Source organism: Orycteropus afer, unplaced genomic scaffold (assembly GCF_000298275.1).
Source record: "Orycteropus afer afer isolate SDZICR_OR568_19922 unplaced genomic scaffold, OryAfe1.0 scaffold00077, whole genome shotgun sequence".
Taxonomy (NCBI): domain Eukaryota; kingdom Metazoa; phylum Chordata; class Mammalia; order Tubulidentata; family Orycteropodidae; genus Orycteropus; species Orycteropus afer.
In genome coordinates, this window is record NW_006921664.1 from 11,282,841 (window position 1) to 11,308,989 (window position 26,149).

The window sequence follows — 26,149 nt, forward strand, 5'->3', positions numbered from 1 at the left end:
TATTTCTTTCTGTAACTTTCTTCCATTGTTATAAAACAATTAAAGGCAATCTGTAACTGCTAGACAACATTTCTAGCTTTAACAAGAGGAAGGAAGTGAATTATTAACCTACCATTATCCTCACACCAAACTACATCACTGATTTCTACTCTCCTTTGACCCTTTTCTGTTCAAGTTGGACAAAGAGAAAGGAAAAAGATACTTCTCCTACTCCTCTTACCCCAACACAGCCCAGCTCCCATCTTCAAGTCTTAGGAAAGAATACACAACAAAGCCCAATCTTCCACACTACAGCGTAAGTGCCAAGAAGATAGGGGTATCTCTGTCCAGTTTGCTGCCTGTTTCCAGCACTCTGAACAGTGCCTAGAATATAGTAAGTTCTCAACAAATATTTATTAAATAATTCCTTCTAAAAGAATTCAAGGACCTTATTTCAATGTATTTATTTACCAGAAAATCACATTTTGCAGCCATGCATTTTCCACAGGCCTAAGACACAGGAAAAAAGACCTGGAGATACTTGAGGGGTATGAGTAATGGCAAAGAAAAAAGGATCTATCCTCATCTCCTTGGTATTGGGTACAGAATCCAAAAAGAGAATCTGATCAATTCCTGAAAAGGCAGAAGAGAAAGGTTTAATCATTCTGTCAAATGCTTCTGGGTATTTATACCAAAAAGATGTCCAAAGATACCCCTGGCCCTGCAAGCTACAAATGCTCAAAACTTGAGTGCTCCTGGTTCTTCACCTTAGGATCTCCATTCCTAATTTCAGGCCTCCACTGTCACCACTAATGATTCTGAGTGTCTGTTCTGGTTCCCTAGTGTCGCTCTGACAGAAAATATACCACAAATGGGATGGCCTTAACAAGCAGAAGTTTATTCTTACAATTTGGAGGCTTTAAGTCCAAGTCCAAGTGCCAGGCTCTAGGGGCTGGGGGAAAGCCCCTCAACCTTGGGGTCCAGCTCTGCCTCCTGCTCCCAGCCCACTGGAGCTAGAGGCGTTTCTTCACTCAGACAGCTGCTGGCTGCTGAGGCTGAGAAACCCAAGGTTGACAAGTAAAATGGCACAGTCCCAATATTACCAAACCACACAGCAGGCCATTAACTCAAGTCCATTGTAAGTCCCAAGGTTGAGCACAGCAGACTGCTCAACAAAGACATGGCTGGCTACATGTAGGGTCCAAGCATGCCACAGGCTAGAGACCATTCCCAAAGCTGCTGCTTATATACAGGAAGCAGACCACATACCCAAAGGCAGCTCCTCAGCTGCTCATAGTAGACTCCACCATGGAGGTGATTACCAGTCTCATCATGGGGAATACTACATCCAGCTGCCCAGCCACTCAAGCAGGCCTAGCCAAGTTGACAAAAAACATAACCACCATAGTGTCTAAGTTATCTAGTGCTGCTGTAACAGAAAAATCACAGTTAGTAGCTATTAAGGTTAATGGTTATACCACATGACCAATGTAACTGTTATCAGTAAGTTGTAATCAGAAAAAGGGTGAAATGACAAACATTGTGTTTTACATATAATTTTACAATAACAACAACCAAAGTTAAAAAAAAAAGATTCAGTTGCTCAAATGACTCAGATACAACCGAATAACTAATGGTATTTGTTCTCTTGATTCAAAAGCTTAGGATCATGGCTTTCTTGGATTGCACAGCCAACTGGCCTAACACTCTTTTTAGAGTTTCTACTCTACCAAGTAGTGTCCAGAATCTTAAAAGCTTATGAGCACCCATTCAAGATACAACTGATCTCTATTCACCTGGAGGAGGAGAAGGAGGATTCCATGAAACACTGTGCCATAAAACCAGAAGAACTATTACTGAACATCTTGACCAAGAACTCAATAGATGAATCGTGATCAAAAGGGAATAAAATGTAAAATAGACATGCAAATTTCCTATAGAACTCAGATTTACTAAACCCACTTAGGAAAAAAAAAAACTTCAAATCTGTTGCCCTAAGAAAATTTCTAAACCTTGATGCAAAATTATTCCTGAAGTTATCTTCTAATTAAACTGTATAGCTGAATTAGTAAAGAATGTTCACCTTAAGCAATGTGCTCTTTTAAAGAAGTATCCATATGAAATCAAATCAACAACAGCAGCATTAAAGCATACATTAGTAGTAGTTTACAGGGCAGTCAGTGTAAGTCAATGGTGTTGAAATCATATGGGAAGAGAGTAGGAATAGGGACACACATGGTTAACCATTATCACTGAACTGAACATGAAAAATTGTCTCATGGTGTATGATCTGTGTATTTACACCAAAAATGAAATTAAAAAAAAAAAAATCTAAACTCACAGAAGGCCCAGATAGTAATTTTGTTGTTGTTGTTATGTGCCGTCGAGTCGCACTCGACTCATAGTGACCCTCCTTTATCACTATGGAAGTAGATTGCACAACCTTCCTTCCGAGGAGTGGCTAGTGGGTTTGAACCACCAGCCTTCTGGTTAGCAGTCAAGTGCCTTTAGGCTCTACACTACCAGAGAATGTAATGGTGTTGTTGTTATGTGCCATCAAGTCGGACCCGACTGATAGCGATCCCTCCTTGGGTTTCCGAGGAAGTATCACTACAGAAATAGATTGCCCCATCTTCCTTCTGAGGAGTGGCTGATGGGTTTGAACCGCCAGGCTTCTGGTTAGCAGTCAAGTGCCTTAGGCACTATGCTACCAGAGCTCCCAGAGAATGTAATAGAGAACTCTACTTCACTTTTTTTTTTCTTTTTAATTGTGATTTGGGTGAAAATTTACAGAGCAAATTCACTTTCCATACAGCAGTTCACATATACTTTGTCTTATGACACTGACCACAAATTACCACCCTGCAACAGCTCCCCTCTCACTTCCTCCCGTTACCTCTTCCCTGTGTCCATCCCTCCATGCACTCTTGCCCTGTGAGCTGTCTCCCTGTCCATAACCAGCCCTTCTTTCTCCCATGTCCAATTCATTTTTTAAAAATTATTAAAAGCCAAAGGAAATAACAAAAAAGCATCTTAAAAGTACAAAAATCACTGAATTCCTGTTGTCTCAAACATCTGTAAAAATTGACAAATTTTATAGCTGTATAACATTTGTTACAAAATCCCATTATACACTAAAATGACCACACAATCCCCCAAATTGAGTTACATGCCAACCAAAAACTAAAGTGGCAAACCCTAATGAACAAACCCTATGATAAAGGATGAGTTGGGGAAATAATTGAGTAATCATTAAAGTCACTAAGTTTAAACACAAAATTCAGAATATTAAATACAGAAGATATCAATACAACTTTTCTGGTGACGTAGTGCTTAAGGCATCTGACTGTTAACCACTAGAGGCTGGCGGTTCAAACGCCCCAGCCACTTTTCAGAAGGAAGATTGGGCAATCTACTTCTGTAGAGATATCACCCTAGAAACCCAAGGAAGGATCGCTATGAGTTGTATCCTAACGGCAGTAAGTTTAGTTTGAGGTGGTTTCTTTTTGGCATATCTTAAGAAATATGTCATTGAAGCTTTATTCCATTAACTATATGATTCAGCATATTTGGTTGCCAATTCCTACCTGTTCTAGAGATACAGACTAACTTGAAATGGAAAAAAAGTTTACATAATCTTTATTTCACACAGCAGAATATATATTTCTCAATCTCCTTCCACAATACCCTAGTAATAGTCTTCAGACTCGCTGCAAGACCAGCAAAACCTCTGTATAAGCGAAACTACCGCACTTCCCCTAACAAAGCCCTGCGTTCTGAAAGCAGTGCTTACTTTTCTTTTCTCTTCATCATGCCATAAATTCAAGGAGCTCTGGTGGTGCAGTGCCTAAGGCATTTGACTGCTAACCAGAAAATTGTCCAAGATTTGTTGGAGGAGAACTTCCCTGATATGATGAAAGATGAGAATATATCCATTCAGGAAGTCCAACGAACCCCAAACAAGACAGACCCCAAAAGAAATACACCAAGACATATATCATCATAAAACTCACCACAACCAAATACAAAGAAAGAATCACAGCACAGGAGAGCAGCACAGGAAAAACAAAAAGTTACCTACAAGGGGCAGCCAAGACTAAGCTCGGATTTCTGGACAGAAAACATGCAGATGAGAAGACAGTGGGATGATATATATAAAACACTGAAAGAGAAAAATTTTCAACCAAGAATTATGTACCCAGCAAAATTGTCCCTCAAATATGACGGTGAAATTAGGACATTTCCAGATAAGCAGAAATTAAAGGAATTTGTTAAAACCAGACCAACCTTACGAGAGATGCTAAAGGGAGCCCTTTGGACAGAGAAGCAACAACAGCAAACAACAACTGACCATTAATACACATGACGATATAACCCAGAAACCAACCCAGCTATGGAAGTATCCAAAGTAAACAAGCCTACAAGATTGTAAACAGAGAACCAGAGACACCAACCCACAAATAAGGACAACTAGAAACCCAAAAGAGGGGAGAAAATATGTGTCGTTACAGAACTTCTAGATGGTAGGGAAGTCAAGACAACTACAAATTAGAATGGGCTGTTCTACACTTGGGAAGAAAACTATAAATCACAGGGTAACCTCAAAGAAAAATGATAAACCTTCACATCAAAATAAAAAAGACGACACCAGCATGAATATTCAGCAAATACTAAAACAACAGCAATGAAGGAAGTGATAACATGATTCATAAACCCAAACGAGCTCAGCATAGAAGATTATATGGAACAAGAAATTGACACAATGAACAAGCACATGACAAAAACAGCAATAACAGATTCATATTTACTGATAATTACATATCTGGCAAGGGACTTATCTCTAAGATTGATGGAAAACTCCAACGCCTCAAAAGCAAAGGAATTAATAATCCAATTGAAAAATGGAAAGAAGACATGAATAGACACTTCACCAAGGAGGATATTCAGGTGGTCAGCTAATATATGAAAAGATGCTCACAATCACTGGCCATTAGAGAGATGCAAATCAAAACAACAATGAGATTACCATCTCACCCCAGCAATGATGGCAAGGTTCAATGAGACAGAAAATAACAAATGCTGGTGGGGCTGTGGAGAGATTGGGACTCTCATACACTGCTTGTGTGACTGTGAAGTGACACAACCAGTATGGAAAGCAATATGGCGATTCCTTAGAAAGTTGGAATTGGAGATACCCTTTGATCCAGCAATTCCATTGCAAGGTATATATCCTAGAAAGGTGAGAGCCAGGATAGGAACAGATACATGCATGCTCATGTTCATCACAGAACTATTTACAATAGCAAAAAGAAAGAAACAACCTACATGCCCATCAGCAGAAGAGTGGATGACCAAACTGGTATATACACATACTGGAATGCTATGCAGCACTAAAGAATAATGTAGAGTCTGCAAAACACCGCATAATATGGATGAACTTGGAGACATTATGCTCAGTAAAATAAGTCAATCACAGAAGAACAAATATAGTATTAGTTCATTGTTGTGGAGGGTCAAGGAAAGGTTTATATATGGAGGGAAACTTTCTTTGTTGGTTGCCAGGGGTGGAAGGGGAGGGGAGGGAACACTACAAAAGAAAAACTGCATTGACCCATGTCACTTTAGTTTTGTGTATTTCACTGTACATAAATTATATTTCAATAAAATGCACTAAAAACAATTTATAGCAATGATCTGTAATTGACTACAATAAACTGTATGTATCTGTTGTTATTGGGTGCCATCAAGCTTACTTTCGACTCACAGTGACCCCACATCACAGAGGAGAACTGCCCCATAGGGTTTTCAAGGCTGCAAATATTTAGAGTAGTTCTGATGTAGGAATACATCTCTGAAACCATGACTACAATTAAATTAATGAACACAGCCATCAATCCCAAAAGATTCCTTGTGTTCCTGGATTTCATTTTTTTAACATAAAACTTGGACTGAACTTAACATACTCCTTTGTAAATTCTTCCTACTTAATACAGAGCAAACAAATTTTCCTTATCATTCAAATTGTACAGTAATATTTTTGATGGCTATAAAGTATTTTACAGTAGTAATACATCATAGTTCTGTTCAATAATCCTCTTTTGATAGATACTTAGGTTGTTTCTAACTTTTTGCTATTGCAAACAATATTATGAAGAACATTCTCATAGCTAATCTATGTAAACTCATGATTGCTTCCTTATACCAAAAAAATTGCAAAAGCTGGAACCTGTGTAAGGAGGAAACCTGTCAGAGAAGGAAAACTCCAATATTTTCTACTGAAACAAGTAATATAAAAGTGGTAAGGCTAAAACCAAAACCTACTGCCATTAGGTCAATTCTGACTCACAGCAACCCTACAGGACAGAGTAGAACTGCCCCATAGGGTTTCCAAGGCTGTAAATCTTTTTACAAAGCAGACTGCTCCATCTTTCTCCCATGGAGCAGCGAGTGGGTTCAAACTGCCAACCTTTGGTTAGCAACCAAATGCTATAACCATCATGCCACTAGAGCTCTCTGTGGTAAAACTCAATCTTGTCAAAGGCGGAAAATTTGGAAAACCTGGAAAAAGAAGGCAGTCCCATTGAGTTCCAGCTCTCTCAGGTTTCACTGTATAGTTTTTAAAATAAAATTGCCAAGTTAAAGGAGAGTTTACATTTTAAGGGATAATAACTACAAAAGTAACATTAAATATTTATATACCATTTATTACACATTGGGTGCGATTCCATGCCTTTAAATACTCTCTACAAGATACAACAATTTTTACTCTCCAACATCTAAATCCTTGCCTCTCCCCACAAATTAACCTGAATGGAATTCCAATCAAAATTCCATGGATAAATGGCAAATATTTTGTTACATATAACAGTAAAACCTGAGAAAGCAGTAACCTGTGTAAGGCAGAAACCTGTTAGAGAAGGAAAATGCAAATATTTTCCACTAAATAGAGAGCAATAAAAACTGGTGACTGTACCTTTTCAAAGGCAGAAAATTTGGGAGACCCAGAAAAACAAGGCAGTCTTGTCAAGCTCTGGCTTTCATAAGTTTTTACTGTATATACCACAATAAAAACAAAGAAACAAACAAAACCAAATAAACCCTCCATGGATAAGTTTTCAGACGTGATATCCATCTACAAGAGTAAATACACGAAAATAGGCAATACTGGGGGGACAATACTGCAGTGCAATTAAAATGCACTATAGGAAGGTTGGGTAATCTACTTCCGTAGTGATACTGCCTCTGAAACCCAAGGAGGGGTCGCTATGGGTCAGATCCGACTTGACGACACAAAACAACAAGAAGCTGCAGTACACAAAAAGATCAATGACAGAGGAAAGCCCAGGAACATGTAGGAACTTTATATAGGGTAAAAACGTCAGAATCATGTAAGACAAAAATGATTTCAACATCTGATTTTTTTTTAAATGACAACAGAAACAGACAAAAATACAGGAAAATAGCTTATAATTTTCCAAAGAGTTGCGCTTTTGTAAACATGAGAGAAAGCTACAAAAACATAAACAAGAAACTGGCAGACAGACTACATATACATTTTTAATAACAAAGAACACAGAAACACAAAAGGCAAGCAATAAAAATGGGAAACTATTCATGTCTTGTGTAACACATGAAGCATTAATATGCATAATTTTATAAATCTCTCTCCTCAGTAAGAAAATGCCAAAGAGTCAAATACGTAAAAGATAGGAATAGGCAATTCACAAAAGAAATAGCAAAAACATGAAAAGAAAAAAATAATGTTTAAATAGTTGGGCAAAATCTGTTTAAATCTTATCAGATGGGCAAAGCTGTAGAATCAATAATGCACAATGTTTCAGTAAACTAGGCAATCACAAAATTCTGGTAAGAATGTAAATTGGAATAAGCTTTGTTATAAGTCAATGTGGCCATCCTATTAACATTAAAAGTAGTCGCATCATTTAACATAGCAATTCCTCTTTTAAGTACTTGCCTTGCTCAAAGACCTCAACAAACACATACAGATTTACATTTAATGGTGTTTGGTAAGGTATTATTTAAAAAAAACCCTCAAATTCACTGCCGTCAAGTCAATTAGACTCACAATGACCCCTCCCTGGGTTTCTGAGGCAGTATACCTACCAAAGTAGATTGCTCAATCTTCCTTTTGAGGAGTGGCTGGTGGGTTTGAACCACCAGCCTTCTGGTCAGCAGCCTGATTGATGCCTTATCAGTAGAAGCTAAGAACCAGTAGCCTAAATATCCATCTACAGGAGAATGCCTAATAAAAATAAAATACAACTTACAACCTAAAGAGCACTATCCGGTATTTTTAAAATGGCTGCATGATGACATAAGATGTCTATTTGTCAGAATATTACCTATTATATCCTTCATTTTATAAAACTTAATGAATAAATAACATGTATGCTTTTTTTGTAATACAGAAAAACATCTGGAAAGAAACCAAAGAAGGGAAGAGTCAGTCTACTGTCTCTTCACTGTTGGCCACACTAATTCCAACTATCAAAGCATCTGTTGTAGTCTTCCCCCTTCTACTCATTTGCTTTTTATTTATGCATTTCCAGTTACCAAGTGTTACTTTCATAATTCTAAAAAATCAAGATGAAAGGTTTTTTTTTAATTTTACCAATTTCTGACAGGCAAAAAAGGTATTTTAATTAAATTACAGTGCTGCTGAATATTTTTTCATACATTTATTGACTTTTACTTTTATTCACAGTCTACAAGAACAGTTTAGGCACAGTTTATATTTCTCTTCAACATCAGATGATAAACTTCATATATGACACCAGGCATAATAAACTCCAAATTCTAGCATGAGATTCTCAACCAAAATTTTAAATACAAACTGAAATAATAAAAAACCCAAGGTTGTATGTGGTATTTTCATGATAACTCAAAAACTGCCTGCCATGGAATTGAACCCTACTCCTAGTAACCTCTCCTTGGGTTTCCGAAGCAGTATCACTATGGAAGTAGACTGCCCAATCTTCCTCCCACTGGTGGATCTGAACCATCAGCCTCTGGTTAGCAGTCAAATGCCTTAGGCACTATGCCACCAGCGCTCCTATTTTCATGACCGTTAACTATTATATAAAGTCTCTTTTGTAATAAATATGTCATATTAAGAGTGGTATCCTACTAAATTGCCTATATGGGGCCAAAAGGTCAACAATTACTTTAAAACAAAGCTGAGAAACTAAGGGGCAGGGAAAGTAGATTAATGGAAATGGAACAACTAAAACAGAAATGTTATTAATAATGCTTTGTGAAGGATGTAACCAATTTCAGCAAACATTTGTACAGAAATTGTTGAATGGGAACCTAAACTGCTGTGTAAAGCTTCAGCAAAAACACAGTAAAATTAAAAGAGTGATATTCTACTGTATAGGCTGTCTCTAACGGGAAGCAGAAAGAAAGAATGGTAAACCACTACAGAGGTGTAAGTATTTCACACATTATCTCATCTTAAGCCTTACAAATGAGCCAAAAAGCATTATCTCCTTGTAACACATGAGGCTCAAGAGACATTAAATAATTTGCTCATGATCACTAAGCTACTAAGTGGCAAAAGTAAAACCACCTCCCAGCCTGGTTGTTCCATCCCTCTTTTTACCATGAAGAAAAGAGACGTGAATTATTTTATTAGCTTCCTTGGAAAGATCTCAAATCACATAGCAATATAACAACTATCTTTTGGTATATATGCCCTAAATATTGACAATGCTTTATATGACATTCTGCCACTTCCATCCCTCACCACCCTCATTCCTCCACTGTAGAATTCTAACTCTGGTGTCTCCTCATTGTTGGTCATAGTCAGAGAAATATTCTTACTTACTTCCCTCTTCTTTCCATTCACAACCCACACCACTGCTTCTGCTATTCCTCTCTTACTGTCTCCTACTGAGTTTCACTCTTTTGTCTTGTTTTCCCTGATACTTCCTTCCTACCTATTAAGCTTAGACCCCAACCAGTCAGTGAGCTCAATTGTTTTTCCTTCTGGTGGTTAATCAATCAACAACAGCTGGTCAGATGTGACTGTACTTTTTGCTCTTCTTAACAATTTTCACTGCTACTGATCACAGACTGCTACTAATCTTTCAGAAAAGGTTTTTCTTTTTCTTTTTAAACTTCTGCATCAACACCATTCCTGATGTCTGATCACATAATGACATTTCACTAAAAGACTAAAACTAAAGTACTCACTCCTTCCAACTCTCAATCTTCTCTAATTACAACCAATTACTCTGTTAATAACCACAGTGGCTGCAATGATGGGCTCAAGCATAGTGATGACTGTGAGGATGGCAATGAACCGGGTGATGTTTCTTTCTATTGAATAAAAGGTCACTCCGAGTTGGAACCTAACAGCACCTAACAACAACAACAACTATTTCTGCCTTCACAACCAATCTCAACCAAACTATAATAAATAAACCAGTGAGTTTGTTATTTTCCACCCTCCCCCATTCGCAGATGAGGAAAACAAAGCACACAATGAATGCAAGGATTCAAACTTATCCTATTAAACATTACATATACAGGTATCTCTCACTTTTCAAAACTTTACATTATGTCACTTTGATTTTATGAAAGACCTACGTTAGTACCTGTTTTTGAGTAATAGAAAGAAATCTAAAGAGGATCTTTACTTCCGTGAAAAAAGGAAAAAAAAAGGCAAAAAGCAAAGCTAACATCTGGCATTTGTTTGGTTGTTACTGTTGTTGTTGTGTGCCGTCGAGTCGGACCCAACTCATAGCGACCCCTCCTTGGGTTGCCAAGGCAGTATCACTACGGAAGTAGATTGCCCAACCTTCCTTCCGAGGAGAACTGGTGGGTTTGAACCGCCAGCCTTCTGGTTAGCAGTCAAGTGCCTAGTGAGTGTTAAAGAGGCAGCACACACCCAAATCAGCGAGAACTGCATCACCAAGCTCCTTTCCCTAGGAACTTATACTCAGCATCTCAGTATTAAGTGACCATAGCTTATGTGTTATTTGGTAGGTTCATTTTTGGGGTCTGGGAATGCTCAAAATTATTTCCCATGGAAACTGTTTCTTCACTTTACTCCATTTCAGCTTACTGAAAGACTTTGCAAGAGTGTTCTATTTTCAGACAGTGGGGAAAACCTGTACTACCCATTATTACTATCTTGTGCATACACAAAAAGAACTTATTTCTTGTTTGGGTATCAGATAGCATTACCTAGGGAAAGGCACCCCCCCTCCCATTCCTAGTGAACTCTTCCCCTACTTTCTCATTAATTTCCTTTCCCTTAACTCTATAGACAGTCCTTTTGCCATGGATCAACTGGTGAACACCTATATTTACATTCATTAAATTTCAAATGTCAATACATGGTGCTAACTATATTTCTTTGTTACCCATAAATGAAAGTCATACTTAAGATTACTTTTTTTCCCTTTAAATGCTTTGTTTGACATGAATTCTTTAATATAACTAAAGCATCTTTTTATATCCTCTACTGAGTATGAAAATTCACAATCAAAAAAGGTTTATTTTGTTATTCCGTGCCAGACTCCAATCTGTTTTATAAATATTTTTCTTCTCAGTTCAACTCAACAAACATTTATTGAACAATCACATAAGAAACACATGGACAGCAAGAAAAACAGATGGCTGGACAGTCTTTACGTAATTCACTCAAACAATGAGCATTCTTACTACATAAAAAAATTATTTAAAAAAAGAATACCTAAATAGAAAAATGGGCAAAGACATATTTAAACAAGTTTATTCATGGATAAAGAAATATAAATGGCCTCTGTGGTGCATAAAATTACTTAATATGGCTCTTCCAGCCATGGTCTTTGTGACTCCCAACACAGATGACTGGATAAACCGAAAAAACGCATTAGCACTGAGTTGATTCCAATTCACAATGACCCCCTTTGGGTTTCCGAGGCACTACATCTTTAAGGAAGTAGACTGCCCCATCTTTCTTCCACAAGTGGCTGGTGAGTCTGAACCACCACCCTTCTGGTTTGCAGTCAAATGTCTTAGGCTCTATGCCACCACAACTCCTAAGATGATTGCATGGAACTATGCAAATGTAAGGTACTTGTGGCCCACCAAGGAGTCTGGATAGCTGCAGTATAGTAAATTACTTAGTGTGGCTTTTCTACCCATAAGTCTTTGTAAACTCCAAGGTAGAATTTGCCATGAGCAACTGAGGAGCTCCTGATTGCTAAAGCTGTCCACCTGGGGTATTTCTGTTGGGAATGGCACAAAACAAAGTTCTGGGAGGTTCCGGCTCTCTCTCAGGTGCTTAGAATTTTGATGTTATGATTGGTTGGTTTGGCCACTCTGCCGGGCTCAAAAGGAGGCCTCGTAGAGGCAGAAGAAGTCTGACTGCTAGCTGAGAACGACGTGCTGCTGAAAGAGACACACACTGCTGGGAAAGAGACTTAAGAGACACACATTGCTGAGTGAGACACCAAGGGACACACACTGCTGGGAGAGAGCTATGAGAGATTGTTGGTTGAGAGGCGGCAGGCTGGGAAAGAAAATGAGCATTTTTCCTGCACTTGAATTGTAGCTTGGTGCTTCCCTAATAAACTCCATAATCTGTGAGTTGTGTGTGGCCACTGCAGCGAATTATCGAACCCAGGACAGAGGTGGTGGGTGCTTTGGGAGGACCAGTTGGTGAAAGGGCTGGAGGGAGGCAGCATGTCTGGCCTTGCAGGAATAGGCCTTGGGTTACTGATGGTAATTCTGTCTTCCTCTTGTTGGGTTAGAGGAGGTCAGAAGATGTAGCCTCCTTGCCTTTTTTAGCAATAGCTTATTGGTAATGTAAATAGGGTTTATGGTACCTTTGTGGGGGTGAGACTATGCAAATAATGTATATAGAACCCCAATGTGGGGATTGGTCAGTTTTATCATCTCTTTAGGCTTAAAAATGAGCCCTGCCACGGGCAGAAGGGGGGAATTTCACTACCATCAAGACAGAGTAGAGCCGAGAGTAGAATGTGTCTGTCCTTGGACCTGAGATCCCTGTACTAAAATGACGGCAGAGAGACAGAGGCAGCAGAACCAAGAGACTGGCACAAGACAGAGCAGTGGGCTTCCAGCCCACAGAACAGAAAAGCTAAGTGCCTTTGGGCAGGAGCCTTGCTGGCACCTAGGTGCACCTATCAACAGAACTAAAGAGCTTTGTTAACACTTGCTCAAGCTGGACAGAGACCAGGCAGAGAAGCTGAGGGCCAAACAGAGGAGAGACTTTCGGTATGGCTAAGGAGAGGCTGTCCTGATCAAATAATTGTACCATGAGCATTTCTGAACCTGAACTGTAACCTGTTGCTTTCCTAATAAACTCCTTAATTGTGAATATCATCTGTATGGCCACTGCAATAAAGTACCAAACCCAGCAGAAAAGTAAAGTGTCATGGGAAGGATGACTGGTGTCAGCATTAATAAAAAGGTTAGAGGGTGGTGGCATGTCTGTCCTCACAGGAATCACCCTTGGCTACTGATGGTGATTCTGTCTCCCCCTTATTTAGGATCATAGTTTCATGAGACATCCCAGTTAACTGGCCTGTGTGTGTTTAGTGCCTTTATTCTATCTCCTAGTTTACTACATAATGCCCAGGGTCTTAAAAACTTGCAAACAGCCATCCAAGACAAAACAATTAGTATCTACATACCTTTAACAACAAAGGAGGAAAAAGCATCAGGAATAGGAGGACATTCAATGTGTGGGAAGGCCCTCAACAAGATGGACTGACACAGGGACTCTAAAAGGATGGGTTCAGGTACAGCAAGGATTATATGGCTGGCAAAGGGCTGAGCAATGTTTCGTTCTGTTGTACACAGACTCAGTGTGAGTCGGAACTGACCCAATGGCACCTAACAACAACAAACATGCAATGTGTAGCTGCCTCCTCTGCCATGAGACCAGAAACTAGATGGTGCTCAGCTACCATTCCTGAACATTTTAATTAAAGACACCATAGAAGAATACTGATTAAAAAAGGAAAATGCAGAACAGAATTTCAAATTCTTATGTCCTCTAGAGTTTCCAGAGCCATGTATGGTAGATGAATCTGATCCTATTGCCCTGAAAAAATCTTTAAGCCTCAACCAAAAATATCCCCTAAAGTCCCATAGAACCAAACCAAATAGTGTAGTTTAGCTAGTAAAAAACAAACAAAAAAAATTGTGTATATGCTCTTTTAAAAACTATCTATATAGGATCAAATTGACAGTAGCAACTCAAAAGGTTAGACAGGAAACTTACAGGGAAAGGAGTTTATGTTAATGAGGAAGAGTACCTGAAAAAAGGAGGGTGAGAATGGTTGTACAACTCAAAATATATAATCAATGTAACTGAATTATACATGTGTAAACTGCTGAATTGGTGTATATTTTGCTGTGTATATTCTCAACAAGAAAATAAACAAAATTTGCAAGAAAATAAAATGTTTTGTTTCATCACATGACAGAATAACACCATACAGGCAGTCTACTATGAAAAACAGTTTAAATTTACAAATGATTTTTAACCCTGGCTCAATTTGCTACTGGAGACCCCACTGTCACAGTAAATTTTTGTTTTAATAAAATCACCTTCTAGACATGAAGAATTGAAGACAGAAACAGAAAATACTTTCTTTGAAACAAAAATTCCATCTTGATATCAATAAAAAGACTGTAAAACGATAAAAAGTTTGAAGATTTCCTCAAAACTATTCAAAGGAGGCAGGACTGCCTGAAGATAAAAGAGAAAAGAATTATTTAGAATTAGCTTATCTCCCTAACATTTTCCTGATTAGTTCAAAAACAAAAGATTTTTAAGCATCTGGTAAATTTCACAAAAATATACCTATGACTTAGGAATACCACTTAACACTATTTAAAGAAAATTATTTTTTTAAGATTTCCATTTTTCATGATTAATTTTTCTTTTAAGTAGGGCTAACTTTTTAAAATTACTTTTATGGTGTTTGTTTATCTTTCACTTGATGTTTTCTAATAACCATAATTTCGTATTTTAATTGTTGTAAGTACTTAGTTTTATTTTTCACATTTGTGATTCTAATATATTTACAGAAGATTAATCCACAATATGAAATCAATGTATCCATAATGTCTTTGTCCTCTATATGGCAATCACTATATTTTTAGGATTATATATCACAAAACTAGTGCGGTCAAGATTAGGACAGAGGACTCCAAATCTAGTTTCCTTTTCATCAAATCATGCTGCTTCATTATGACTCCCATCAAAATTGTAAGATTCACAAAAAAGGATTATGCTTTAATTTTATACTTCTGCATACTCCACAGTACAATTTACTAATATTTAGTACATAAACGTCATTTCTACCATAGTAAAACACTTCCTTATTGACCATGACTCATAAAATTACAAACAAGACTATGGTTGGGAGAAAGAAAATGAAGGTAAATATATGAAAATCAATGATTTGTAAAATACAGTCTTAGGCACTGCTGAGTAATCAAAACAAAAAAAAACAAAGGCTTCAGAGAATTTATAATTTACAACCAAAAAAACCAAAGCTATAAAAGCATAAATAATACAAGAAAAACTATGCATTCTTTTTATGTTCAGAGGTGGTTGTCTTTTTTATTTAAAAAAAAAAAAAAAAAGTGTTAAAGTATGAACAAAATTGTAGTAAATGAAGCTCATTTATTCACTCAGCAATTATTCACTCAGTACCTCCACTGTCCAGTCATTGAGCTAGATGTGGAGAGTATAACAAAGAATAATACAGGTTTGGTTCCCATCCTCATGTGGAGAATCAAATAAGTAAACAAACCAATGAAATTACTCTTATTTACTAGAAAAGTTGTAAGGAAAAAGAATAGTGTTTTACAATTGTCTATCTGTGTCTGCTAAAAAGTAGAATGTCTGGTCAATGAAGCAGCTAGAGGATGAAAAGCCAGTCTTTCAAATTATAAAAAAGACAGTGTAAGTGTGTGTTATGTGGGGGGGTGGGTGGGGGGAGGTTGCTACATATGTAAGAGGTTTAAGGACCCAAAATGCCAATGTTGCTGAAGCTTAATGAACAAGCAGAAAAATGGAACAGACAGGGTCAAAGAAGTAAACACTGAGCAAATCACACATTTCAAAGAAGCAGGAGGTCCAAGTTATGGTTGAGGAAAAGTAAATATGCCAATTTGGCTGGTTGCTGTTGTTCTTCTTAGGTGCCATCAAATTAGCTCTGACTCACAGCAACTCATAATGTATGTACAACAGAACTAAACACTGCCTGGTCCTGTGCCAATCTCACAATCCTTGCTATACCTGTATACCAGTTTATTACTACATACCAGTACATTACTGGAATTTGGCTGGAGTACTAAGCTAATGCAAAACAAGTTATATTTGTATACCACCAACCATCTTCATCTATGAAGGAGCTCTGGTGGCATAGTGCCTAAGGCATGTAACTGCTAACCAGAAGGCTAGAGGTTCAAACCCACCAGTCACTCCTCAAAAGGAAGATTAGGCAATCTACTTTTGTAGTGATACTGCCTCGGAAACCCAACAAGGGGTCGCTATGAGTCAGATCCAACTCGACGGCAGTGAGTTTGGTTTTGGTTTCTTCATCTATGAGGTCTTAATTTAATTCTTACAACAAAGTAAGATAGATAATGTTGTTCTTCTATGAATAGGGAAGTATGATTCAGAAGGGCTAAAGGTCTTGCTAAAGAGCTCTGGTGGTGCCGTAGTTAAGGCATTGAGCTGCTAACCGAAAGGTCAGTAGTTCAAACATACCAGTTGCTCTGCAGAAGACATTAGGCAGTCTGAATCTGTAGGATTTACAGCCTTGGAAACCCAGTAGAGGTCACGTTAAGTCAGAATTGACTTGATGGCAGTGAGTCTGGTTTTGGGAAAGGTCTTGCTCAGCAAGGTCACAAGATAATAAACTAAATCTCAAATCCAGACATTCTAACCCAAGTCAAACTCATATTCTTTGTAATATATAACAACAACTAATAGGAAGATAAGGTTAAAAGACAAACTAAGACTCTTAAATGCCAAGCTAAGGAATATGGGCTCTACAGCAAAAAAACTGATAGAAAGAACATTAATTAAAAAGATTATTCTAATTATTTCTAAATTATAGACAGAACACTTTCAAACAGAACCTCTTTTATTTAAAATAATTATATATACCAAATTATATTCCCCAAAAATGTAGTATTAAGAGAGAAAGAGATGTAAAGAGAAAACAATGCAAATGAGGTGAGTAGTAGAGAGGGTGAGGAGAGAAGGCTAAATAGTATCTTTAGTAAGGACACCCATACTTTAATCTGTTCTTTAATAGATTTAGCTTGAAAAGCAAATTCTGCTGTTTGAAAACCAGATTATAAAGTCAACGCTACCTCCAAAATCTTACTCTAAAGATCTAAAACTTACTCGCAGTAAAGCTTTTCTTTCAGTCATTTATTTGCCCATCCTACGCACTTGACTTCTAACCAGAAGGCTGGCAGTTCAAACCCACCAACCACTCCTCGGACGGAAGATGAGGCAATCTACTTCCTTCCATAGTGATACTGCCTCAGAAACCCAAGGAGGGGTCACTATGAGTCGGGTCTGACTCAAGGGCACATAACAACAACAACACGCCATATGATGACTACTTCAATAATCAGGCTGATCTCTTTAGCTTTCTATTAAAAGCTAATTATATACAGCACTAATATAGGTTGTTTGAGGCAAGTTCAAAATAAGACTTTTGCCTACACATTTTCAAAGAATATTTTCAGAGATAATATGTATGTCTACCATAAAGTTTCCTTGTACACTAGGCATTATAACATAAAAATACACAGTAAAAAAAAAAAAAAAAATTCCAGTTAAAAAATGAGCAGAAGACATGAAAAGACACTTCACCAAAATGCTATTACTAGGTACACATCCTATAGAAGTGAGAGCCAGGACACAAATAGATATATGCACACCCATGTTCATAGCAGAACTATTCACAATAGCAAAGAGATGGAAACAATCTAAGTGCCCACCAACAGAGGAATGGATAACCAAACTATGGTAACATACCCACAATGGAATACTACACACTAAAGGAGCTCTGGTAGCATAGTGGCTAAGACACTTGACTGCTACCCAGAAGGCTGGCGGTTCAAACCCACTAGCCACTCCTCGGAAGGAAGGTGGGGCAATCTACTTCCGTAGTGATACTGCCTCGGAAAACCCAAGGAGGGGTAGCTATGAGTTGGGTCCGACTCGATGGCACATAACAACAACAACATAGAATAATGTAGAATCTACGTATGTGTATGAACTTGGAGAACATTATGCTGAGTGCAAGCAGTCAATCACAAAAGGACAAATATTGTATTAGTCCACTATTGTAAAAAGTCAAGGAAAGGTTTACGTATGGAAAGAAACTTTCTTTGTTTTTTACTGGGGTGGGGGGTGGGGTGGGGAATTGCTAGATAGGTAAGGGACAAGTACTAATTTGGGTGAAAGGAAAATATACTAAAAGCAAGTGACCAACACAGTAACAAGAAAGAACCAAGTACTTAGTACTAAGTACTAAGGAAAAAGAAGACACAGAGGTGTACAAGAAGTATAGAACACAAAGATAAACAGTTTTATATAATACTGTATTATCGGTAATGACAAATATTAATCTATGGGTGGATACATAGGTACAGAGGCTAAATGAACAGTTATGTCTAAGCAATATATATGACTATATATATGTTTGGCAAACAATATTTCTACATACATATTTGTATGTCCTGTAAAATTGCCTATATATATAATAGAGCTAACAGGACAAAGTTATGGTAACTTCTTAGCTATAGCCAAATACCCTGAGGGAGTGAGTTACTGGACCCATAGGCTCAGGACCATGGTCAACTGGCATAACACATTACACAAAAACAAGTTCTACATTCTACTTTGTAAGTACTGATTAGGGTCTTAAAAGCTTGCAAGCAGCCATCTAAGATAGACAGCACAATTGGTCTCTCCTCATCTACAGCAAAGAAAAATGAAGAAAACTAAAGATGCATGGAAACAACTAGTCCAAGGGACTAGCAGATCATGCAAGCATCAACCAATATGACCCCGAGACCAGATGAACTAGATGCTATTTGACTACTACTGTCAACCACTTGGAAATGGATCAAAATTGGAGATCCTGGACAGAATAACAGAAAAATGTGGAACAAAACTCAAAATCATAAACGTTTAATGGTCTAACAGAGACTGGTAAAACCCCCACAACTAGGGCCCCTAGTGACCTTTCAGGCCTGGAATTAAACTCACTCCGTGACTTCTAATCAAACATAAGATAGGCATATAACGTGAACATCTACACCAGGTATGTATACTCCTTAGAGGAATCAACCGTGGGCAATCAGAAGGGCAGTATTTACACAGGGAGATACCTCAGAGGATAGGACAGAATAGGACGGCACAGGGAAAAGGCAGCCACAGAGAAGAAGTGGGAAGAAAGCTATTACATTATGAGCACTGCAACCAATGCCATGAAAATGTGTATGAAATGTTGTATGGAAAATGAACTTGCTCTGTAAATGTTCACCCAAATCACAAGAAAACAAACAAAAACCATATTCTCTACCCAAAAAAAGTAGAAATACTCTATCAAGCCATTTTTCAATCACTAAAAAATAAAGAGTAAAATTATACATTAATACTCAAAATAAATAGTAGTGAATACTTTACTTTAAATACAAGGGTTCTTCAACTGTATTAAATTTGAAAATGGAGACTTTAACATTAGAGTTAAGAGTTTTATGACTGATAATTACATACATGGTCAATACCTACAACAAAATCAACAAGAACAAGTTAATATAGAGAATTGGTTATTTCAATATATGCACATACCTTTGTCCTTCTTAAAATCCAAAGCATCTTCTTTATCTGTCACAATTTCCTTCATATTGATAATACTCTGGTGGGTAAGCTGCCGAAGAATTTTAATTTCTCGAATTGCTGTAATAGGAAAGCCTTCCTTTTCATTATCTAGACGTACTTTTTTTAAGGCTACCATTTCTCCTATTAGGAAATTAAATAAAATCAAGTTACCATCAAACTTGATGACTCTTTACTTAATTTTAAATTTATTTTAATTCATAATTTATGTTCCTACCTCTTTAAATGTTAACTCATAAAATGTATTTTAATTTCCAACATACCAAATGATATCTGAAGCTCAAAAAATCAAGTGTTTGGTTAAATAAATTATGGATTATTTATTCAAATCACAGAATACTATATAATTTTTACAAAGAAAAAGACAGTCCATATGTATTGTTATTTTATGCTCTTCAAGATATAGCTAGTAAAAAAATTTACTAATGAGTAAATATATTATACTGTCACTTATTTTTTCAAAAGGGGAAGTTTTAATATACTTGTATGCTTATACGTGTATGAAATTTTTCTGAATAGATGAGAAAATACCATACACTTAGCAAGAAAGAAACAAACTCTGCAGTAACTGGGATTTAAAAGCTTGCAAGCAGCCATCCACATGCAACAATGGGTCTCTCCTCATCCAGAGCAAAGAAGAATGAAGAAAACCAAAGCAGCATGGAAACAATTAGTCCAGGGGATGGGTACACCATGTGATCCTCACCCTTTATGATTATGAGACCAGAACTAGATGGTGCCAGGCTACCAGTGTCAACCCCTTGGAGGGGGATCTATGTAGAAGATCCTGCATAGAGTGGGAGAACAATGTGGAACAAAACTCAAAATCATAAAAAAAAGGGGGGGGGGGCAGGTTTGCTGGTCTGATAGAGCCTGGTGAAACCCCTGAGACTATGGCCCCTAGTTGCCCTTCAGGTCTGGAACTGAACCCACTTCAATGGCCTCCAGACAAACAAAAGACAAGAATATGAGCTGAACATTTACATTAGGCAGATGCGCTCCTTGGGAGAGATCTATCATGGGAGAACAGAAGGGCTAGGTACCCACAGGCAGACAGCTGGGGAGGGGTGCAGGAGTGCGTGGGAGGGAAGAACACAGGGAAGAGGTAACTGTGGGGAGGAAGTGGGAAGAAAGCTGTTGCACTGTGGGAAACTGCAGTCAATGTCATGAGACAAAGTACATGTGAACTGCTCTATGGAAAATGAATTTGCTCTGTAAACTTTCACCCAAATCACAATAAAATTTAAAAAAAAAAAAAAGGAAGAAAGAAATAAACTCTGAAATATCAATCTGCCAAAAAATGTCCAGTTACCTTGTAGTCAAACTGGGATTCAAAAACTGGTTTAGCTGTCTCAAAAGAATGTGTTCTTCTCCTTATGCTAAACTGCCTCATAATTTAGCCATGAATGAATTTTATAGCAAACAAAATCTAAGTAAACTGCATGTAAAAAGAAAACTGTTATAAAAAAATTTCACTTTAAAAAGCTTTGTTCATTCTACTTCTTTGAAGAAAAGAATGCTGCACTTGCAAATTTTCTAAAAGATGGACATTCATCCTTCCAATCATTAAAATATATTTTATCCATTTTTATGGACGTCTTTCTATAATACAATATGATTCTTTGTTTTATTAAACAGTATTAAAAGTCGTAACTTAATCTTTTTGATAATACAAAAATCATCATTTTAAGTATCAATACTCCATTGCTGTAATTTTCTTAATGAGTTTTTAAGCATAGACCCTATACTTAATGGCTTCAAATACCTATGCCATTTTCATCTATTGGCTTATTTCAACAAAGAATTATGAGTAAAGATTAAAGACTCGCCCTATGCAATATCTACTAAAGTGCATGGCCTCTGAACATAGCCTAGAACCAGTTAGTTTTTCCTCTAACACAAAGCCTTCTAAACTTTTTCCAGGTTCCTGGTTATGTTCTGAAAGATTAAGCTGTTAACCTGGCCTCCAAGGAGAGTGATTTTTATAGAAAAAAAATTTTTAGACATACTGAAAGTGTTACAGAAGTGTTAATTTACTACTAAGAGTAATCCATCCAGTCAAAATATGTTCTTCCCATGATTACCAGCAATATAAGAATTATTCATAATAAAAGAAAAAAAGTCTAAATCCCACCATACAGGTAGATCACAGATTTTAAAAATCACTTTAAAATGTTTATATATACACACACACACACACACACACACACACTTAAATGAAATGTACTTTCATGTAAAGTAGATACAAAAATAAAAAAAGAAAAAGATAAAAGTATAACAGAATTCTAATTTAACTTGTTTTTTCAAAAGTTTTAAAGTTACACTTTAGAAGAGACACAAATGAAGTACATTCCATGTGCCCAAAGATCCATAGTACTTGGCAATCTTACCAGTGTCTTTATCCCTGGCCTTGTAAACTTGTCCATAGGTACCTTCTCCAATAATTCCGATGATATCAAATTTATCGACGCAGCGTTTTCCCCAGTCAATGTCTTTTTCTTTGATTTCACCATAGCGAGGCCCACATATTCTATCAAATATAGTTCTGAAGTTTTCATATACCATCAAGCAAATTAAATAAACTCTTTAATAACTCAATACCCATCCTCCTCCCAATTTTGTATCCTTTATTTTTCCCTCACCCTTGTATATTCATGATCATCTATCCAAGACAAGTAACACTGTGATTTGGTATTTTATCATGAAAAGTCATGGTATCATTTCTCCAGGCTGACTCTTGTTCTGTAGACTAGAGCTTAAACTGGGAAGAGAGTTAGTAGAGCTTATATGAACCAACACTAATAGAGTAAGTCAAAGTTCTCTAACCAACCTCTAGAATGTTTTATTATTCATTCACTAACTATATCATGTACATATGTAAGTGTATCAATATGTATGTGTATTTGTGTATATAGTACATTTTACACATACTCATATCTGCTTACAAAAAATACAAAAGTTTGATAATGAATAGTAACAAAACATAATTACAAAACTTATCTGCAAATTAACACTTATGGCTGGATGAAATCATTTTAAAAATGGAAATACCAAAACGTAGATTTTCAATCTCAGAGAATACAAAAGGTATTAATATAATATACTCTTACGAATCCACACATAAATACACACACACACACAGATATATAGACTAATTATATAAATGTAAAGAAATATAAATATGACAAAAATTTCATATTCTTCAAAAAGATGGCATATTTTAATATTCTGAAAGATCGTAACAATTCAAATAAAAAAATAAAGTGAAAGTAACCAAGTAAAGTTATTTTAAGTTTTCGTGCCTAGTCCATACTAGAAAATGACCTTATATTTATAATTTATACTAGGCTCTATCTGAACCACAATTCTAAGATCGGATCTAACTCAAAGTCTAACTAAGACTTTGCCTTGGTTAAGCAGAAGTAAAAAGAGAAACCAATGTTGTTCCTACCCTTAACTGACAAATAGCTTTCAAGCAAAAGCATTATGTCTAGTTACTTAATTAAGGTTAATTTAGGATACAGATTTCAAACCTTCTTCCACTCCACTTCTTACAAAATGAAGAATGCACTAAATTATGGGGAGAAACAGAGCTAAAAGCAACAGATAACACAATAGCTTGCCCATTCCTATTTTAGTTTGGGCTCATTGAAACCTGACTTCAACCTCATCTAATATTAGTATTTTAAAGTTATTTAAATATCTTATGTATAGAAATTATCATTAACATAAACAATACCCCCAGAAATTAATACAAACTGTGAGAGAAAATAAATTTGGTTTTATTAGATAGTATAAATAGGTATGCAGGCAATTTTGAATTTTTTTTTCCAAAACACTAAAAGAATTTATTCATATATTTAACGAGAGAGAATAAATATACTTTATTATTTATTATGTTATTTTGTATTTTCTAATTTTATGATTATCCAGAATCATTTCTGGTAAATTTAAGAGCAGGTAGAAAGCAAGCACATACTTAGGCCTCCTTTTACTATGTAACTGTGTTGTTGCTTTCTTCTCCTCTGGACTTTTTGATAAATCATCTCCTCCTGGTAGCTCAGGGGGCAGTGGTAAATCAGCTAGCAGACATCGTAGTTTCTTTTCTACCTCTTTTTTAACTGCTTTTACTGAAATATTTCCTCGTAGGCTGAAAAAGAAAGGAGTAAGACAGACAAAATACAAAAATGTATTTGGTTGAGAAACACAAAGGAGGTATGTCTTACATTTAAGCAGCACGTAATGGCAGTGAATACTCTGCAATAATTCTTCACACTGAAAAGCACTAATCTAGATTTCTTTATATTCCAGTTAAAGTAATGTACTATATCTAATTATAAAACATATAATTCAGGGTTAAAATGATATAAAGTTATGTTAGAGATTACTAAGAAAAATCTGAACAAAGCATGTACTTTAACTAATAATAATGTTCATTAATTGTAACAAATGTTGTAGACTTGTGTAAAATGTTAACAATGGGGAAACTGGGCACAGGGCATGAGGACTCTGTAGCATTTTTGCAATTTCTCTGTAAAGCTGAAACTACTCCGAAAAATGAAGTTCATGTTTTTAAAATGACAAAGAATTATTACAAAACTGTAAATAAAAACTGGAAGGCAGTAGCTTATACTCTGCAAGAAGTTTTGTAACAGCATTTGGTTTCATTCTGGTAGAGTCACAAAAGTTGTTCTGTTACAAGAAAGAAAGAAAACCACATGCAATTATTTATCTTGTCCATTTACATAACCACATGTAACAACTAATTCAGCTTCACCCCTTTCCTGGTTTCATTAATTTTTCTGAACTGAACAATGATTCTTTTTAAAAATTTAAAATATTTATATGGCTCTAGCTTATTATAAGGAGCTATGGTGGTGCGGCGGTTAGGTTGTGAACCAAAAGGCTGGTGGTTGGAACCGAACCCACCACACTGTCAAAGACCTGGCAATCTGCTTCTATAAGATTAAAACCCCAATGCTGTCGAGTTTAATTCTGACTCACAGCAACACTACAGCCTATAGGACAGAGTAGAACTATCCCATGGAATTTCCAAGGCTGTAAATCTTAACAGAAGCAAACTGTAGGATCTTTGACCTGACAAAAGGCTAGTGAGTTCAAACCATTACCCATCTTTGGTCAGTGGCCAAGCACTGAACCACTGTACGACCAGGGCCCCTTATTCAGCCTTGGAAACCCCACAGGAAGGTTTTAACCTGTCCTCCTATAGGGTCGCTTTGAGTAGGAATTGACCTGACAGCAATGGGTTAATTAGCTTACAATAACTACAGATGAAAACATAAGCTGTTAGTTTTGTACCTTTTATGAATGCAGAAGAGCTCTGATTTTTAAAGTATATCTTAACCTGAAAATTGGTTATTTTAAATGTGCTAAATATTATAAAATCTGTTATCTAATAATGACACATTGAAAGAAAATATTAATAAGAATAAAATTTTAGACTTGACGTACTTTCACAGTAGTTATGAGCCCAATGATGAAAAAATTTAGTGACACTACAGAGCTGTTACAAAATTACTTATGATGTTATCAATCTAAATCACTTAATTTTAATAATCACTTTTTCTATTCATCTCAAGTATTGACATTATTGTAAACCACAGATCTTTTCATATCAATTAAATCAATATTAACAAAATTCTGCCTTTTCTTAATAACTCCATGTTACTTACTAGAAGTTTCTTTAAAATGGAAAACAAATGTTCAAAATGAAATTGGTTTTGTTGTTGTTGTTGTTGTTGTTTGCCGTCGAGTCGACCCCGACTCATAGCGATCCCTCCTTGGGTTTCTGAGGCAGTATCACTACGGAAGTAGGATTGCCCAACCTTCCTTCCGAGGAGCGGCTGGTGGGTTTGAACCGCCAGCCTTCTGGTGAGCAGTCAAGTGCCTTAGGCACTATGCTACGAGAATTGGTTTATAGTTCCAAAAAAATATGCATTCTGCCAGGTATTGTGTAAAGCACAAGAGATGTGAAACAACAACAACAACAATAACAAACACATTAAAATACAGTTCATGCCAGAAAGGAGCCTATAGTCTTTTGGATAAGTAAAGCAACAACTTGATTCAGTAGGATAAAGCACTATAAAAATAGATTACTAGAGAAATGTGGAAACATAAAAGGGTAGTTACATCAGATGTGAAAAATAGGAAAGGTTTCTTTTTGAAAAATAACACTTGAATACTGTCTGAAAATAGGCTATTTAAAATAATTTATTCAGA

General features: G+C 36.5%; 1 protein-coding gene across 1 annotated transcript in view; it reads right to left on the reverse strand.

The window, feature by feature from the left end:
* CDK13 (cyclin dependent kinase 13) overlaps positions 1 to 26,149 on the reverse strand; it is a 180,856-nt gene that overhangs the window by 81,460 nt on the left and 73,247 nt on the right. Inside the window, exons 3-5 of the mRNA XM_042780990.1 lie at positions 23,886 to 24,056; positions 22,297 to 22,436; positions 19,859 to 20,029 (exon numbers count right to left, since the gene is read on the reverse strand). Of these exons, the coding sequence (XP_042636924.1) occupies positions 19,859 to 20,029; positions 22,297 to 22,436; positions 23,886 to 24,056 (482 nt within the window). The remainder of the gene's footprint in view (positions 1 to 19,858; positions 20,030 to 22,296; positions 22,437 to 23,885; positions 24,057 to 26,149) is intronic.